This window comes from Palaemon carinicauda, chromosome 1 (assembly GCF_036898095.1).
Source record: "Palaemon carinicauda isolate YSFRI2023 chromosome 1, ASM3689809v2, whole genome shotgun sequence".
Classification (NCBI taxonomy): domain Eukaryota; kingdom Metazoa; phylum Arthropoda; class Malacostraca; order Decapoda; family Palaemonidae; genus Palaemon; species Palaemon carinicauda.
In genome coordinates, this window is record NC_090725.1 from 265,823,804 (window position 1) to 265,838,735 (window position 14,932).

The following is a 14,932-nucleotide window of genomic DNA, read 5'->3' on the forward strand; positions in this document are numbered from 1 at the left end:
TGGATCAAAGGTGATGATCACTGTTGATAAATTGATGTCTTGTGGGTCAGGTTCTGGTCCTCTGGAGATATTTAGGTTCACATTATTATAACCTTAGACTATCCTCTTATCATCTAGCCTCAAATTGTCATTAATCGTGATAAGAGTCCAGTTTAGAAAAGAATTCATTTTTATTGCTCTCACATATTATCTTTCCACCTTCCCAATTCTTTAATGAATTTCCATTCACTTTCTGGGTGACTATGACATTTTATTTCATTATAGAAGATCTCTCTTTATCAACAAGATAAATTTTTTCCTACTTGGATACAAACTTCTGAGTCGTTTAAATAGGTTACTCCTTGTTCCTTTTTGTATGACTAGACAATAATAAAAGAAAATGGGTTTGGTTGCATCATGATTGGTTACAAAATAAATACTATGGTGGCCTCCCATTTTATAAATTAAAATCCCAATATGGTATGTAATAGCAGAGAGTTGATATTTAAGAACAAAGAAAATTAACTATAGTTACTGAATGAAGTAGTAGTCATTGACAGCAGGGTTATTATACGTGGAAACATTGATCTGTCAATTGTAAGTAACATCTTTGAACCACCCTGTGTAGATGGTCCTTAAGATTGCTAAATAGTATAGTAGACTTTTAAGACCCTGTAAGGGAGTAACTCTAGAAAGCAAGGAATGTAGCCAATTTATTTATGTAAAATATAAAAATATCTTATGTTCATAAAATATAGTGTACATAAAAACAAAAAGTTCCACTTCATTTAGGGTACACATTACTGGACATGATTTTAATTTTGGGGGTGTTGAATGATATATAGTTTATATTAATTTATTCTGGGACAGGCTTAACAATTCTCAAATTGTTTTATGTTTACCTGCAACCAATTCTGTTAAGGTAAATCCTCCAAAACATACAGAATACTTGCTTTCTGGGGTTGCGGTATGAGGAGGGAATCTCTTGCAGAGTCTTAGAAAAGTCCTCTTGTTTGAGTATCTTTGGCACCAAATTCTTTTAGCAAGTAATCCAGAGCTGAATGATGATTTGAGGGAGCGTTTAAAGAGGCTGAAGCCTTTGCTCTGAAACTGGAAGTGTCCAATGAAATAAAAAGTAGGATATATGCTGGAATTAATAGACATGGAGGTTTCTCTTTTCTAATGATAAAAGATAATTTTTTATCAGTGGGTCTGGGTAACCCTTGCTTCCAAACCACTTGCCTAATGATTTGGCACTCAAGCGCCAGGTATTTTTTTTTTTTTTTAACAACTCAGCACAAAAACTGTACAAGATAAGACTTAGCAACATTTAATATCATATAGCTAAACACATTTTCTTTTCATTGACATATGTTACATATTTTGGTGAATTTTTATGTATGTAAATAATAAAACAAAGATTAAAAAATGGTAATTACTTGATGTAAGTTATGACTCTGAAGGGAGTAGGAATAATGTATGTAAATTAGCACGGAAGTGAGTTGGAATAGTGGAGTAATTTTAGTGCTCAAAGGGTTAAACTATTGCAATAAAGTTAAGCAGTAGATTAGCAATTCAGTCAAACTACTATAAAAAAAGAAGCTAGAATGATTTTGGTTGTGAATTTATTGATAAGCCAAGTTTGATGATGGTCTCGACTATCTTAATCTTGTGGCTGTGAAGATCCTATCATAGAACATTTGGGTAGTTTTTATTGTTAGTTTTGGGGTATGTTTTGCATGCTGACATTAACTTGTTGATCTCGGGCATGATCCTTTTCTGCGTTGGTGAGGTAAGATATTAGGAAATAAAGATAGTATAGTTAGATTGCATTTAAAAAGTATCCTGGAAACTGGATCTCAGCACTTTGTGCTAAAGGTTCTACTGACTTCTTTTGCCTGAGAAGTTAGGTCCGGGATAAAATACACCCATGACCATGTTATGGTTGTCCCAATGATCCATCAAAGACTTTTGGCGAAACTGTGCTTGAGTCTTATCTTACTGCTTCGGAAAATCAAAATATTTATTATCCTTATCAAAGATGTGGATGGAGTCTGTGTGGAGGACAGTCTATCTTTCTACCATGGCACTCTACCTATATTTTGGGAGGTAGCTGACACCAATAAAGAAACAAAAGTGGATTTTTTCTCATCGTTCCTTTGTATGATGAGGGACTCAGCCAGATATGGTTGATATTGCTTGGGTGCCACGTCCAACCCTCCCCCATTTTCCACCACAAATGAAGCTTTATATGCTGGCTCTTCTACTGCAGCTGCCTCGGTCATCACCATGGTGACCCGAGGTAGCAGCAGAGCGCATGGGAACGGAGTCACAATTGATCTTCTTTCATTCATATTTTTTAAACTGAGACCATGTGGTTTTTATGAGTTTTTATATCAGAATCAGAATAAAGGTCAAATGAAAGAGTTGTAATCTTGTCATATTACCCTCGGTCTGAGTTCAAAAAAAGAAAATATCTTTATTATATAAGCCATAAAGGATTAGTCAGAAAGCTCTACAAAGGCATTAAAGGCTGAATTTCCTAAGTTTATATGCACTTTTTTCTTTTAAAACTGTAGTAATCTTGACCGAGATGAGCATTTGGGACACTTAAATTCTGCTGATCTTGTATCCACTTGTTTATCAATGTCGAAATTTTTATGGTGTCGACCTCAATTGCCATCTCATTTCCTCCATAGAGGTATGATGCTGGCCTAGCAGATTGAACGTGTGTGTACATGTATGAAATTAAATGGGTTGGTCTATTATAAAGATAAGGTTTACTTATGATACGTCTTTCAATTTGCTGAAATTAAGAGATATCCGACATTGGCAGAAAAAAATGTTTAGGTAAAGGCCTACTGAGTTTGTTAAATCTGTCATCCTTTAAATTGGCCAGGATGACATATATGTGCAGATTTTGATGTTGAACACATCATTATGGCATAAGAACATTTGGTTATGTAGTATTATGATTATGAAGATGGTTAAAAAGGGCATGACTATAGTACACAAAGAAAGGCAGGAAAAAATTAATAATAGAACAATCTCACCAGACCAAACTTGCTTCAGAATATTGGTAAAGCAAGAAATTTTTCAGGTTTTTAACTTAAGAGAGATCCCTTACCTTAAGAGAGATCCCTTACCTCTTAGAAAACCAGATCAATTAGGTGAATTTTTATTCTATACTTACGTCACTTTCTACTCGAATGATAAGTACTATTAAATTATTAGTTTACAGTTTGTTTAAAAATGTTTTTTGTTTTCTTTTGTGCATTGGTATTTGTAGTCATTACATTTGTTTTTCAGTTGTAGTGTAATTACTGTATACTAAGTACGGTATCCTTTGAAAGTTCATGTACAGTATACATTACATCTGGAAGTTTAGATATAATTAAATAAAAAAAAAAACAGATGTTAATTTTCTCTCAAAAATTTAATTTTGTCTGATATATTGATTTGTTTCGTAACTGACATACAAACCACGCTATTTAATATGGGTTATTACTTTCGGCGTAGCTGAAATGACGAGCCATTAGAATTTTAACAAGGGTTTACTACCCCACCACTAGTTAGCTGGGGTAGGGAGGGTAGCTTGCTACCCCCCCACCCCTCCCTCACACACACCTGTGCTTGAGCTCACTTTGCTCTCGGCTCGACTGGTCCGCTCTCACCCTCGCCTTCTTTGACAGCCATTTAATGCTTTTTGCTTTTCCTTTGACAGGTGTGCGTGAAGTTGGCCTCGGCTATGCGAAAGTGTCCTGGATTACCCGACCGCCCTAGTGGCACGTATATGTCGGTGGTCAATACGGACCCTCACACCCTTTGTCCTTATTGTAGGGGCCAGTGGTGTGATAGAAATAAAGTGTGTGGTGAGTGTAGGGAGTGGTCTACCTCCCAGTGGGAGAGGTTTTCTCGGCGCTGGAAGAAGTCCATGCGGGATATTTCTCCTTTGAAGGTTTCTTTGAAAGGAGAAAATCCCAAGGGCTCTTCTTCCGTGGCCCAAACCTCCTCCGAAGCTCCCACTCGATCGGTTTCTTCCGAGAAACTGTCGAGTGGTAGCGTAGGCTATAGTTCTGTTGCCCGATCTCGGGGTTTGGGAGAGGGAGTTGCCTCCTATAGTGAGGCAGCTCCTCCTCCTCCCCCGGGGGAGGATTTAAATATTCATGTATCTAATGATGATTTGTTTCAGCTTTGGGCTTCCTTGGGGCTTGAGGGTTTGCCCTCCAAGGAAGCCTTGTTTGACATGATCCGGTTGGGGGCCACTGTCAAACAATCGCCGACTTTAGCAGAGGTTGATCCTCTGTCTATCGTCGACGTTGCTGTGGCAGAGGCTTCCGATGCGTTATCTCAAACCCCTGCTCGTGATGATCCTGCTGTAGCTGAAGGCTTAGTTCCTCACTCTGCACATCCTTCGAGGGAGGAACTAAGTCCAACGGTCTCTCCTGCCGGTGATTTTTTCACTTCACAGAGACTCCTCTTCGGAGGACTGCTGATGGTCAGCCCGCTGACCCCACGGCCCGCAGAGGGCATATAAGGCGTGAAGCCCGCCTTCCTCTTCGCCGTAGAGGCCTTCCTTCACCTCACAAGGGTGTTAGGAGGCGCCTCTTCAGTTCATCTTCTCCGCAGTCCGCCGCAGAGGAACCTCGCCATCGTTCTCCGACTCTCCCAGCTACAACCCTTGACCTCTCTGCAGATCGTTCGCGATCTCCTTCGGTGGAAGGTCGTCCTTACAAAGGACACGCCGACCTTCCACCCGTCAGACCTGCTGATCTGCCGTCGCCGTTTCTGGCTGCTGACACGTTGTGGGCACCAATGCATCCTGTTGTAAAACGGGCAACGGTCCCTTCGGGGCATCAAGGGCATATGCGCAAAGATAGTGCATACGTCCCTTACGCGCCAGGTCTCCTGCGCGCCAATGCTCACCTGCGCGCCAGCGCTCAGCGGCAGAAGCAGATCTTGTTAAAGTGCGCCAGGGCTCATCTGCGTGTCAGCAATCTGCTGCGCGCCATGCGCGCCTTCGTTCGCCTGCACGCCAGCGCTCGCCTGCGCGCCAGCGCTCTCCTGCGCGCCAGCACTCTCCTGCGCGCCAGCACTCGCCTGCGCGCCCGCGGCAACGATCTCCTGCGCACCCACAATCTTCTGATCTGGGCGCAGTGGGGAAGCTAACTTCTTCCAGCGATCACCAACGCGCCAGCGATCGCCAACGAGCCATCGGTCCCCGCCTGCGCACCATCCCTCGCTCGCAGTCTCCGATGCGTGCCCACGAGGTTGCGCACCCACGCCCTGCGCACCCACGCCCATCGCCACAGCCGGATGTGCGCTCTCATGCGTGCCCGCGCGCAAGAGATGTGTCTCCTGCGCGCGCACGCCCAACGGTATCGCCAGCACGGGCTCTTCGGTCGGACCCTGCGTGCCCGCGAACAGTCACCTTCGCGCGTGCGAGCACTTATCCATCCTTCAGTGCACCCTCTGCCTTCGCCAGCTCGTGCCCATGCGCGCCCCCTCGCCACCGCCTTCGCGCGCGACCCAGGGCATTTCCCATCGCACGAGCGCACGCACGCTCCCCAACGCGATCCTCAAACACCCCCCCCCCCCCCCCCCCCCCCCCGCTAGGCAGCAGGACCATGCGCGCTCACCGGCGGGAGGGAAGATTCCGGAAAGGTCCAGGGACTTTTCTTCTCCTTCATCTTTCCAGGCGAAACCCCCCTTTGGTGACTCCTCCTAGGGATCGGTCGATCCCCTTCGCTCCAGAGGGAGTTTCTAACAGCTGCAGCCTTGGTTTGGGTCCCTGGTCAGAGCGGTCATGCAGGCTTTTAAGCCTGTTCTCTCTGAGCTGGGCCACACATCATTGGCAGCTTCTACTCCCCTGAAGAGGAAGAGAGGAGTGTCGAACGTGGTAACTTCTCCGAGGGCGAAGCTGACTCCTCGTAAGTCCTTGAGGAAGGCCTCCTCAACCCCCCCCCTCCCCCCCAGACTTTCACTCCCTCCCCTTCGGACGAAGATTTTCCGTCCTCAGGGGAGTCACGGAAGTGAGGTGTTCCCCCATCGCACCAATGAGGGAAACCCCACCTCGCGCTGGAAAGTCTTCGTGGGTAGGGGTGGATAAGAGCCTCCCACCATTGTTGTTGGAGTCCTGCATCCCTCCCAGGAGGGAGTCGAAGGACTCCAAGACTGTGCCGAAGTCATCTTCAAGGCTTAGACCGGAGCCAGCCAAGCACTCGGAAAACGTCCACGAGTCCCCCCAAGAAGAGCCTTTGGGGACAGGAGACTTCGCTGCTAGCCCTTCAGGAGGAGAGCTGCAGGAGTCAGAGCATGCGTTCTGGCCGATTCTGACCCTTATGAGGAATCTCAATGGGTTTGCAGATCCAGAGATTCCCCCTCGTGAGGGCAAAGACACGGTCTTGGACCGAGTCTTTGGGACTCAAAAACCCTCAAAGGCCAGTGCGGCTTTGCCCTGGTCTCAAGGGGTTAAGAGTGCCAGAGACAAGGTCGAAGCCAAGCTCGGAGAACTCCAGCCGATCCAGCGCCGGCAACAAACTCCTCCCACCTCCTCGTGTCCAACAGAGGAGGTACTTTGACATCATTGAGGAGACCTGTTTAGCTCTTCCCCTACACCACTCTTTGGAAGTGCTTACCAGGGGAGTCCCTCTAGAGAGAGACTCCACCCGGCAGGTCTCGTTCTCGGCGACGGATATCCTTAGCCAGGAGAAGGTAGCGAAGTGTGCGATGCAGGCAACTTCGTGGCTGGACATCTGGCTAGGGTCCCTAGTCATCCTGTTACGTTCAGAGGACTTGTCCAAAGAAAGTATCAGGAAGGCCATGGAGACCTTTTTACTCGGGCACTCGCACGATCGAGTTTCTAGCCCACCAAGTCTCGAACTTGTGGGCTAATACCATCTAAGAGATTCCATCAAAAGATCCCAATACCGAGATCAACAGGCTCAGACATTCTTCCGTTATGGGGAAGAACTTGTTCGAGCCTAAGGACGTGGAGCAGGCGGCTGAGAGGTGGAGGAAGTCCAACCAGGACTCTCTCCTACATAGGGCTCTAACATCGAAGCCCTATAAACCTCCAGCACCCCAGCAACCACATCCTACAAAGACCACAAAACCTGGACGATTTCCTTAATCAGTCAAGGATATCGCGTCCCGTTCACAACATCTCTACCTCCCCTGACAACAAATCCAGTGTCGTTGAGCTCCCTTGCCATGGGATCGGCAAGGGGGCAAGCCCTTCGGGCAGAAATCCAGACCATGTTGAAGAAGGGCGCTCTCCAAGAGGTCCTCGACGGGTCCCCAGGCTTCTTCAGTCGACTCTTTCTTGTAAAGAAGGCATCTGGAGGCTGGAGACCAGTCATCGACCTCAGCTCTGAACAGGTTTGTCAAGCAAACTCCGTTCAGCATGGAGACCGCAGACACGGTCAGACTTGCAGTGAGACCGCAAGATTTCATGTGTACACTGGACCTGAAGGACGCTTACTTCCAGATCCCAGTCCATCCGTCTTCAAGGAAGTACTTAAGATTCAGCTTAGACAACAAAGTGTACCAGTTCAAGGTGCTGTGTTTCAGTCTCTCCACAGCACCACAGGTTTCACCAGAGTGTTCACCCTAATATCATCGTTGCCACACAGGATCGGCATCCGTTTCCTCCGTTATCTGGACGACTGGCTGATCCTAGCAGACTCGGAGTTAGCCCTTCTTCGACACCGAGACAAACTTCTGGGACTTTGCCAAGATCTGGGGATCATGCTAAATCTCGAGAAGTCCTCTCTGCTTCCCACTCAAAGACTGGTATATCTAGGCATGATCATAGACACCAATCTCCACAAAGCCTTCCCATCAGACGACAGGATAGCAAGGCTGAGGAGGGTCTCAAGTCCTTTCCTCAGACGAGAAGAACTTCCAGCCCAATCGTGGTTACGTCTCCTCGGTCACCTCTCATCTTTGGCTCGTCTAGTTCCCAACGGTCGCCTCAGGATGAGATCCCTCCAATGGCGACTCAAGTCTCGGTGGAATCAGGGTTATGATTCCCCGGACGTCATGATCCCTATGGGTCCTGCCGAACAGACGGACCTTCAGTGGTGGGTGACAGACGAGAACCTACGAAGAGGAGTGGATCTTCTCGTCCTCCCCCCGGATTTGATGCTGTTTTCGGACGCCTCAAAGAAAGGATGGGCGGACCACGTTCTGCAACACAGGAACTCAGGCCTGTGGTCAGAATCAGAAAAGTGCCTCCATATAAATCTGCTAGAAATGAAGGCCGTATTCCTGGCCCTTCAACAGTTCCAACCATATCTGGCGGGTCACTCTGTGGTGGTGATGAGCGACAACACCACAGTAGTGGCTTACATCAACAAGCAAGGAGGTACCTTTTCAAAGCAGCTATCCCATCTCGCAGTAGAGATACTGAGGTGGACCGAAGCCCACTCGATTCCACTATCGGCTCGCTTCATTCCAGGCAAGAGGAATGTGCTCGCCGACAGTCTGAGCAGAGCGTCTCAGATAGTGAGTACAGAGTGGTCTTTGGATCATCTAGTAGCCAACAAAGTCCTGACTTTGTGGGGTTTTCCGACAGTGGATCTGCTCGCTACAGCACTGAACTTAGAGCTTCCGCTGTACTGCTCCCCAGTCCCGGATCCCAAGGCGCTCTGGCAAGATGCCTTCCAACAACGGTGGGACAACATCGATGTATACGCCTTTCCCCCGTTCTGTCCGATGAGAAGGGTACTCAACAAGACCAGAATATCGGTCAATCCTTCGATGACCCTTATAGCTCCGCTATGGCATCACGCGGAATGGTTTCCGGACCTTCTGCAACTCCTAACGGAACTTCCAAGAGAACTCCCTCCGCGACACAAGCTACTCAAACAACCACACGCCAACATCTTCCACAAAGCCGTAGCTTTGCTACGACTTCATGCCTGGAGACTATCCAGCATCTCCTCGCTGAGAGAGGATTTTCGCAACAAGTTGCGGTCAGGATGTCTAGACACCGGCGAAGGTCATCCGCATCTGTCTACGAGGCAAAGTGGGGAGTCTTCTGTGGTTGGTGTCGTGGAAAGGGTATCTCTCCACTCGATGCCACTATTCCAGCAATAGCGGAGTTCTTTGTGTATTTGCGGGAAGAAATGCGCCTTTCAGTCTCAGCGGTGAAAGGCTATCGATCAGCCTTAAGTCTAGCCTTCAGGCTTAAAGGAGTGGACATTTCTTCCTCGCTGGAACTTTCCCTACTCATATGAAGTTATGAACTTACCTGCCCTCAGTCGGAAGTGAGACCTCCTCCATGGAACGTGGTTCGAGTTCTCAGGTCTCTTAAGAGACCTTCCTACGAACCATTACGTCAGGCTTCAGATCGCCACCTAATTTGGAATACTGTGTTCCTACTAGCTTTGGCCTCGGCCAAGCGAGTCAGTGAACTTCATGGTCTCTCTTATGACATCGCCCATTCAAGGGGATGGGGGGAGGTAACGTTCAGATTCGTCCCTGAGTTTATTGCTAAGACTCAGGATCCGGGAGTGCCGGACACTCGGTTCGACTCCTTCCAGGTTTCGAGTCTTCGTTCTGTAACAGATGACCCATACCATCTCCTACTGTGCCCAGTAAGGAGTCTGAGGCTATATCTCAAAAGAACGGCTGCAGTTCGTCCCCAGGTGCAGGCATTGTTTGTAAGCACTGGGAGGACTAAAAGGAGGGTTACCAAGAATATCATCTTGGCATGGATTCGTAGGGTGATCCATCTGTCCCTGAATCCAGACCCTCCTCCGTCACGTCGCCCTAGAGCACATGACGTCAGGGCCGTAGCTACGTACCTAGCCTTCAAGAAAAACTTTTCAGTGACGCAGGTGCTACAAGCTGGGGTGTGGAAGCGTCAGACGACCTTCACAGCCCACTACCTGCAAGACGTGACCCACAGGAGGCTCGATACGTTTTCTATCGGCCCTGTGGTGGCTGCACAACAGCTGGTTTAAAACCTCAGGCTCCTTAATGGACAAGTAGCAGAAGGTTGAGGGCATTGTTACTCGGTCTTAGTTTGCATGAATGAAAAGGTATGTCTGGCCCTTATTCTTTTCTTCATCCTCCCCTCTCTTGGGGAAAGCAGCATCCTGGGTTCTCTGCACAGCTGACCTCGAACCACTGCAGGTAAACCATGTTTCCTTGTGTTCCTAGTATTAAGCTAATACTGTCACGTCCCCATACCCTGACGAGGTGGTATTGGGAGAGTCCTAACCTAAAGTTTCCATCTAAAGGACTACAGGTCAACTTCCTAGAACGAGTCACACTTCATACCTTCACACACAGCTTATGTAGGCTGCAGCCCTTGCGTAGCAAGGTTCTAGCGAGGTGCAGGGACTCCTTATTGTTGAGTGCTGACACACTCAAATACTGAGTCCCCGGGCAAAGCGAAAAGCCAGTACTGGCTGGGACTTTCCACCCTTCCTAATGGGTGAGTCACCCCTATTAAATAGCGTGGTTTGTATGTCAGTTACGGAACAAATGACAAATTCATAGGTAATTTGTATTTTTCCTAACTATACAAACCTTAGCTATTTAATCAAACTTGCCCGCCAGCCCTATCCCCCTTGAAGTCCTACCTCTAAGCAAAGTGAGCTCAAGCACAGGTGTGTGTGAGGGGGGTCCCTACCCCCCCCCCCCGCTAACTGGCGGTGGGGTAGTAAACCTTCGTTAAAATTTTAATGGCTCGTCATTTCAGCTACGCCGAAAGTAATAACCCATATTAAATAGCTAAGGTTTGTATAGTTAGGAAAAATACAAATTACCTACGAATTTGTCATGTTTCATATTACTGCGTAAAGAAAATTAATATTGTACTGTATATTATTTTTCAGGTTTTTCCATTGACCAGATATGAAAGGGATGACCAGTTAATACCTCTACTTGATAATGGGTGGAATATGGTGGACGGACGAGATGCCATCAATAAGACATTCTTGTTCCAGAGTTTTAATGAGGTTGGTGTTTTGTTTACACTTGAATTTTACAACTGTTACCTTAGGAATTCTGAACATAATCCATTTGAGCTAATTTTTATATGAAAAGAATATTTACGTAAGATGAAGTAATTAATTTCCATATTAATATCCATTATCTTAAGGTAATTTATCTAGCCCTAAATCTCTAAAACCTCAAAAATTTTAACCACATTTGCAACCCTGCTACCTTCTATTGTCACCCCCCCTTGGCAACACTGCAGGCTGAACCGGCTGTCTAGTCACCTTTAAAATTTGTTGTTAATGACCACTCAGGCTGTCAACAGCCCAGAGAGCTTTCATGCTTTAGAGTTTGTTGGTTCTTGTGCAATACTAATTACCTCATTAGTGCTTTTATGTGATTTCCTTATGTGGATTTTCATTGATTTTGGGTAATTTTTGTGCAACGTGGCGGATAACTTCATTATGGAGTCTCAACAATTCTACAATCACCCCTTCGAAAATAGTTAGGGGCTGTCCTATGTGTTGGATGCAGTGAATTGCAGGGAGTATGAACTATATGATAATTGTACTGATTACGAAGGTAAGGTGATTGTTTTGCTTCCTGTGGTACTTGTGTTGAACTTGGCTGATACCAAAATGAGTGCTTTTGTTGACCATCTAAAGTTCTTTCATCACAAAGGAGTCATAGGAAAAGAGAAGTTCTAGTGTTGAATTCCTTGTATTTTGTACACTGGGCTTTGTCTCTCTGATTTCTGGCCTCAAAGATAGCACAGTCTATAGCCATTTCTTGTTGAAATCTCTGTTTTAATTCAACATCAATGACCTTTCATATCAGGATGCCAGAGAACTGTAAATCAATCAATCAATCTTTGTTTTAACAAATTCTCCATTTTTCTTTTTCCTTTTGAAAAATATGCTAGTTTTCAACACTGCAGTTGCCAGTTTTTTGGTTCCTTATCTCCCCCCCCCCAGTTTTTCCTCCAGTAGTCTTTTCCAATTTTGAGCCTAGGTTTACTTCTTGTAAAGTTAGTTCTGTTTCTAAACAAATACAAACCTTTTGTTCTTTACTAGGGATGTATTGTTCTGGTGTTGCTGGAAACTAGCCATAAACATTTTACGTGAGGTAAATACCGCTAGAGTTGAAGTCACTTTTGTTTTTGGCTCAGTGCTCTCTCTACTGTACTGTACACCTGTACAGTATATAGAAGTGGCTGTAAACTCACTTTTTCTTTTCTGGTGACATGTGTGTGTGTGATCTTTTTAAGGGCTGCTGATATGCAGGTTTGACCGCGAATTGAAAGTCACTCTTGTAGGACCTTTATATCAGCTTGGGAGACGTTCCTCATTCCCTTTGGCCTTTGTGCAGACGGCACTCCTACATTCAGGCATCTTTTCTGCGGAGTGTCAGGAGTGGCCATCCTCTCAGTGGGAGCGGTATGTTAGGTGACCAAAGGAGAAGTCTAAAAGAGATTCTTCTAATAGAGGTTGAACGAGTTCCAACTTCTTACTCAGTCACTTCATCGGCTTCCTGCTGACTCTACTGGTTCGGTCTCCTCCGGAGGACAAACGAGTAAGTGATATGACCATTTCACCCCCGAATAACCCTTAGGTGTGCAGGGCCCTGTTGCTTCCCCTAGCAAAGCAGCAACACCCACTGCTGAAAAGGAATCTATCTCTTTTTGATGCTATGAGTCATCTCTGACTTTTCTAGGGGCTTTTGGGTTTCCCCTCTTGGAGATGCTGAAGCCTGGGGCATAGTGAGAGCGCACATTTGACTGCAGGTATTGGTCACATCCTCCCCCACTAGCCCCTGGAGTGGCATTCCCTCCAAAAGGTCTGTCCTTTGCTGAAGCGTCCTGTACAACTTCTTGCCCACATGAGTTGTTGCTGGCAGGGTCTCCCTGGCCTAGAGTCCCAGCCAGGCTTGCAATCCTCCCTGGGTGAGCATGCTGGCTGAACAGCCAGCGAAGCTTGCTCAGTATGCTGTGTGCACTCGGCACCGTAAGCTTGCTCAGTGCTTTGAGTTCTCTTAGCAGGAGAAACGTACTTTTCATCCACCTTTCAAGGAAAGTCTTCATCCTTTCCATTGTGAAAGGGCAACTTCTCGTGAGTGGTCTTCCCCTCGAGTTCCTCGTGACTGGACTTTAGATTCGTCTATGCCATGCTCCAGCTTTTTGAAGCATCCTGATGGTGGAGGTTGGCGATTGCTTGCAGTCTCAGACCCTCACCATTGTTACATCGAGTTTCATGAGGCAGGATCCTTCGGTTTCTTTGCCTCAGGCTTCTACCCCTACCAGGATAAATCCTGCTTGTTCTGACATTCCTATTCCCCCCCCCCCCCCGAGGGGAAAGATATGGTCCTGGACTTCTGCCAGTCCCCCAGAACTGGCAAAACCAAGATAGTTTCCCTGGTCTAGGATGGTGAAGAGAGCCAGGAAGAAAGTCTTCTCCCAAGTTGCTGGGACTTCAAACTCTCATAGAGCTGGGCATTCATCACGCCTACTTCCTCTGTTTTTATGACAGATAATCTTTCTCCCTTGCTATTAGATCCGGCAGTATTAGCCCTTTTGAACAATGTCACCCTCAATAAGTTGGTAGCAGAGCAGGGGATGTTCTCAGATGCAGAGGCTGTGAACATGGAGCGGGTTGCAAAAGATTCTTTGAAAGCCACTTCATGGATCAATTACTGGCCTGGTTCAGTAGGCTACCTGATCGCCAATGAGGGTCCTAGACAGATCCCCAGGCTTCTGCTGTTAACCCTTTCTTGTAGAGAAGGCATTTGCAGGCTGAAGACTGGTAATGAACCTCTCTGCCCTGAACAGGTTTCTGCTGCAAACCCTGTTCAAGATGAAGTCTGATACAGTAAAACAGGTTATCAGACCAAAAGATTTCATGATAGCTCTGGATCTCAAAGATGAGTACTTCCAGATCCCAATCCATACGTCAAGGAAGTATCTAAGATGCATCCTCCATGAGAGAATATACCAGTTTAAGATGCTCCTCAAGTTTTGTTATGATCTGGGGATCATAAATCACAAGAAGTCCTCTTTGCAACTACTGCCAAATCTAATATATTTCAGGATTCTGATAAACACCTTATTAGGTAGGGTTTCTCCATCCCAAGATAGAATAGAGTGACCAAAGGAAGAGGCACTTTCCTTCCTAAAGCAAGGCTTGCTACAAGCACAACTGTGGCTACACTGGTTAGGGCATTTGACCATGGAACCTCTGGACCCAACGGCTGTCTACACTTTCGTTCTCACCAGTGGCAACTTGATCTCAGCACAGGGATCCTCCAAACTTCCGAGTTCTGATAGCATCAGAACAAAAAAGGGACCTGGTTGGTGGTTAAATGTTACCAATCTCATGGGAGTAGATCTCTCTCCATAATGGATTTGATGCTCTTCACAGATTCATGAAAAGAAGGATGGGGGGCTTACCGGTTGCAACATATGGCCTCTAGTCTGTGGTCCGAATCCAATTGGCAGTGTCATAGAAATGAGAGCAGCATTCCTGGCTTTCAAGTATTTCCAACAGCTCCCTTTTAGTGCACTTCATAGTGTTGATGAGTAACAGCACGACGGTAGTGGTGTATCTAAACAATCAAGGAGGTACTTTTTCAGATCAGTTATGCCATCTACCTGTGGAAATCATAGGATGGGCGGAAGATAATCTGATGGCCTTGTCAGCCCGATTCATTCTGAGCAAGAAAAAACTTCCTTGCCGACAATCTAAGCAGGAAGACTCGGATAGTTGGGTTCGTAATGTCTGTATGTCCTCGAATAGCCAAAAAAGACTGTTGGGTTCGCTAATGATAGATCTATTCGCGATGTCCCTGAACTGGAAGCTTCTGGTGTACTGCTTACCAATACTGGATCCTAAGTAGCTCTACAAGAATCCATCCAACATCCGTGGGAGAACCTGGACTTCTATGCACTCTCTACGCCCCCTCATCTGTCTAATAAGGAGACTTATCAACAAGGTGAAGGCATCGCAAT

The 14,932-nt window shown here is 46.3% G+C and overlaps 1 protein-coding gene across 1 annotated transcript in view; it reads left to right on the forward strand.

Annotated features, from left to right (window-relative positions):
- The window catches only part of LOC137656020 (pterin-4-alpha-carbinolamine dehydratase 2-like), an 89,260-nt gene that overhangs the window by 63,747 nt on the left and 10,581 nt on the right, over positions 1-14,932 (forward strand). The window contains exon 3 of the mRNA XM_068390204.1: positions 10,830-10,952. Within this exon, the coding sequence (XP_068246305.1) occupies positions 10,830-10,952 (123 nt within the window). The remainder of the gene's footprint in view (positions 1-10,829; positions 10,953-14,932) is intronic.